The sequence below is a fragment of the Suricata suricatta genome, chromosome 3, assembly GCF_006229205.1.
Source record: "Suricata suricatta isolate VVHF042 chromosome 3, meerkat_22Aug2017_6uvM2_HiC, whole genome shotgun sequence".
Lineage (NCBI taxonomy): Eukaryota > Metazoa > Chordata > Mammalia > Carnivora > Herpestidae > Suricata > Suricata suricatta.
This window is the reverse complement of record NC_043702.1, coordinates 876118-879863: the sequence shown is the minus strand read 5'-3', so window position 1 is coordinate 879863 and position 3746 is coordinate 876118. Positions and strand designations below refer to the sequence as shown.

The 3746-nt window shown below is 70.1% G+C and overlaps 1 protein-coding gene across 1 annotated transcript in view; it reads right to left on the bottom strand.

The window, feature by feature from the left end:
* The window catches only part of LOC115288688 (aquaporin-12-like), a 6706-nt gene extending 4302 nt beyond the window's left edge, over positions 1-2404 (bottom strand). The window contains exons 1-3 of the mRNA XM_029936156.1: positions 1728-2404; positions 1323-1439; positions 6-165 (exon numbers count right to left, since the gene is read on the bottom strand). Coding sequence (XP_029792016.1) covers positions 6-165; positions 1323-1439; positions 1728-2334 — 884 coding nt within the window. The 5' untranslated portion in view covers positions 2335-2404. The remainder of the gene's footprint in view (positions 1-5; positions 166-1322; positions 1440-1727) is intronic.
* Positions 2405-3746: the final 1342 nt, after the last annotated feature.

Below are 3746 nucleotides of genomic sequence, written 5' to 3'. Positions count from 1 at the left end.
CGGGCTCCCGGCTCCGGCCCCCCTCTGCAGGCGGCCGGGTGCCTCGAGGCCCCCGGGCCAGCTTCCCTCTGGGAGTTCGGTACTTGTGCTTCTGGCCGAACCACAGGCTCCTCTGGAAAAGGCGGGGAAGGCGGCCGTGATACAGCAGGACGGCAAGGACCATCCCTGCGAGAGACCGGGCGTCAGGCGGGTGCTCACGCCGGACCCGCAGCGTGACGGGGCCCGCGGGCCTGGGCCTGGGAGCGGCCTGCACCTCTCCGGCAGCGAGCCCTCGCTGGACCTTGGTCTGGCCCTTCCACACCTCCCTCTCCCACGGGGCCTGCTCCCCAGGGGATGTATGCAGCCCATGAGGACCGGGCTCTGGGGACCCGGGCCTGGCGTCCCCACACGTGTCCTGGGCCGCGGGCGCAGCCTCTTTGTTCCCGGGGCCGCCTCCCGAGGTCACCTGTCATCCGTGCGCTTGGCTGTGCTGGGGGTGTGGGTGGGGCCTGGGCTGGGATGCAGGGGGGCTGAGGGCAGGGCCCCACCTGGTCCCAGCTTCTTCCCAGAACTCCTGGAGCAGAGGATCTTGGATCCTCACTTGGCCACTGGCATCACTGGGAAGGTAGGTTTGCCGCGGCCGGAGAGGAGAGCGCATTGCGGGTGTGATGCGAATCCCCTAGGGCCTCACGCAGGAAGCCCCCTCGAGCCGACCCTGTGCACACGGCCCTGCCCTTAGGAGGCAGTGGAGGCCGGGGTCCGGGAGTTAGTGCCTGAACTGAAAGCCCAGAAGGGCTCCCTTTTTGTTTAGAGAAGTGGGGGGGGAGGCCCGTGCCTCTGGAGGGGGGCGGGGATGCAGGCAGGACTGCTCCTCCTCCCGGTACTTTCTGTGGTCAGACCACACGTGCCCGAGACCTCAGCCAGATGGAGACCGAGGTCACACACAGCAGCGATGGGTGTGCTCAGGGTTCCGGGGCCTGCAGCTGGGAACCCCAGGGAGGCAGAGGTGCTCCCCGAGAATGCGCCCACCGTGTGGACAGAGAGGTGCAGGAGGCTTCCGGAGCTCCACTGGGCCCCGAGGCGCGGCCACGGGGCTGAGGCTGGGGGCCCGAGGAGAAGTGGCCTCTGCCCCAGACCGCAGACTCGGGGCCAGACACCTAGGCGGGCTCCGCCTCTTCCCACAGCGGGACCCGAGCTCAGGGTCGGCGAGGAGGCCCCGCAGGCGTGGCTGCGGCCCCCCTGCCCGCCCAGCGCCCACGGCTACCAGGGGTGCTGCGTGGCCTCCCCCAGCCGCCGTGCAGGCCTGCCGCCCGCGGGGACCCCCGGCTGACCCCTGCCCTCACCTGCCAGAGGACCCAGCCAGTACACCTGCACGTACTCCAGCAGGGTGTGACCCGAGCAGTGGAAGGTGACCCAGGTGGCCAGCGCCGGGTTGCAGAAGGCGGACGTGAAGGGCCCCGCTGCGGGAGGAGGCACAAGCGGTTCTTGGGGGCCCCGCCTGGTGGGAGAGGGGCCACCCCCAAACCCCCACCTGGTTCCCGGCACGCAGGCCGGGGCTCAACCCATCCTCGCCTCCCTGTGCTGATGGGGACGTGGGCAGGAGGGCCGCTCCGCCGGAGCCGGGGCCCCGGGTCCAGGGAGCGGCTGGGACCAGGGTGCCTCCCCGGACACCCAGCCCAGCCCAGTCGCTCGTCTCCCCGACTCCCCGCGCGGGGCGGAGGGGCCCCAGGAGAGCAGCCCCGTCTCACCGGTGTGGGCCAGGACGGCAGCCAGCAGGGCCACGGCCGGCACCCTGAAGGCGGGCAGGCTGTTCCGGAGGCGGAGGAGGGCCAGGTGGAGGAAGAAGGTGCAGGCGCCTTCCAGCAGCGCGCCGTGGGGCACGGGCGTGCGCAGGGCGGAGCTGCAGTGCGCGTCCATGAGGTTCTGGAGCACGTGCAGGTCACAGAGCTCGCAGGCCCAGTACAGCCGGGTCAGGGCGCAGGCCGCCCGCACGCCCAGCGCCTGGGCCGCCAGCTTCAGCAGCGTGCGGGGCGCGGAGGCCTCGGCCAGCAGCAGCTCCTGCAGGGACACGGTGGGGTTGGCCGAGGCCCCGTCGCAGGTGGCCCCGTGAGCTAGGAAGAGCAGGAAGAGCAGGGTGAGCAGCAGGTCAGGGCCAAAGCCCCGCGCCCAGGGGCCCAGCTCCGCCAGCATCCGCATCTCCAGGCAGCAGGCCGCCAGCTGGGCCGCGGCCACCGCCTCCCGGGCGAAGCTGGCGTAGGCGCCCGCTGGGAGCAGCGCCTTGCACGCCCTCCTGGCCGCCTGGCAGAGGATGAAGGTGGCGAAGAAGAAGGAGAGGGACACATTCAGACCGGCCATCGGCCTGGGGGCCTCCGGAGGAGCAGGCCGAGCGGGGCACCTGAGCTGACGTGTCAGGGCCGGCCCGCCCCAAACCCCAAGGACGGGGCCGCTGTGGGAGAGGCCGCCTGGGCGGCAGTCCCTGTGAACACCACACCTGTGCCCTCACCTGCTGCCCGCTGGGGAGCAGCAGCTCGGGACGCCCCACGGCCAGGCGTCCTCCCTGGGGCGCACCGGGCCCCGCCCCTACCTGGACGCGGGCCACAGCTTCAAAGCGTCCTTCGGAGCTCGTGACTTACACCCAGGCCCTTGGCTCCGCGGGCACAGCCTGGCAGCTGGGTCACTGGGTCACTGAGAGCGGCTGGGTGCAGCAGCCAGCCCCTGGAGGAGGGTCATTCCCGGCAGAAGGAAACGGCCTGGCACAGCAGAGACCTCTGGATGGGGAGTTTGCGGGGGGAGGGGTCTGCCCAGCTGGGGAGGGGCCTTGTGCCCTGAGCCCTGTCCCTTGGGACAGGGAGGGGAGGAGGATGGAGGCTGGGAGGGGCCAGGCAGTGTTGGGAGGAGGTGGGAGGAGCTTTGGGGGAAGACCCAGGTCACCATCTCCCGGACACACCAGGCGAGGCCCAAGGTGGTGCGCACAGTGGGGCGGGGAGCTCTGCAGGGCACGTAGGAGATGGGTGCCTCGTCCCCCTACCCCATGTCCCAACCCCCGTGCCCCGGGGACGGACCAACAGAGCCATGGAGGTGGGCTTTCCATACAGCAGAGGCCCCACTGTCCAGACACCGCCAGGGGGTACGGGTGACACCTCTGCCCCTCCTACCCTCACCCTATGCCCACCTGGAGGACCCCCAAAGCCTGCAGCAGCACTGATGTCTCTGTCACATGCCTTCCCTATCCTGCTGGCACCCTGCCCCTTGGGAGAAGGTGGGGCCACCCATTTCCTTCAACTGAGCAAGACTGCCGGAGAAGGGGCTGAGTTGGACGTCCCCAGGAGGCCCCGTGAGAGCACCTGACTCCTTAGGGGACCAAGACAAAAGTCCTGGGTGTGCTCCAAATGGCTGTGTCACCTGAAGCATTGCAGTGTTGCCCAGCAAGGCCCGGTGACCCAAGTGACAGCTCAGCTCTGGACCGCAGCCCTGCTGGGAGCAGGCTCGACACATGCACAAGGAGGCCTGTGGTAGGTTCAGCTCCTTGATAAACAGGCTCCCCGGGGGGCCCCTCACCTCTGGCCCAGGCTCCCCGGGGGGCCCCTCACCTCTGACCCAGGTTCCTTGGGGGGGCCTCTCACCTCTGGATTAGGCTCCTTGGGGGGGTCTCTCACCTCTGGATTAGGCTCCCCGGGGGGCCCCCTCACCTCTGACCCAGGCTCCTTGCAGGGGCCCCTCACCTCTGGATTAGGCTCCTTGGGGGGGTCTCTCACCTCTGGATTAGG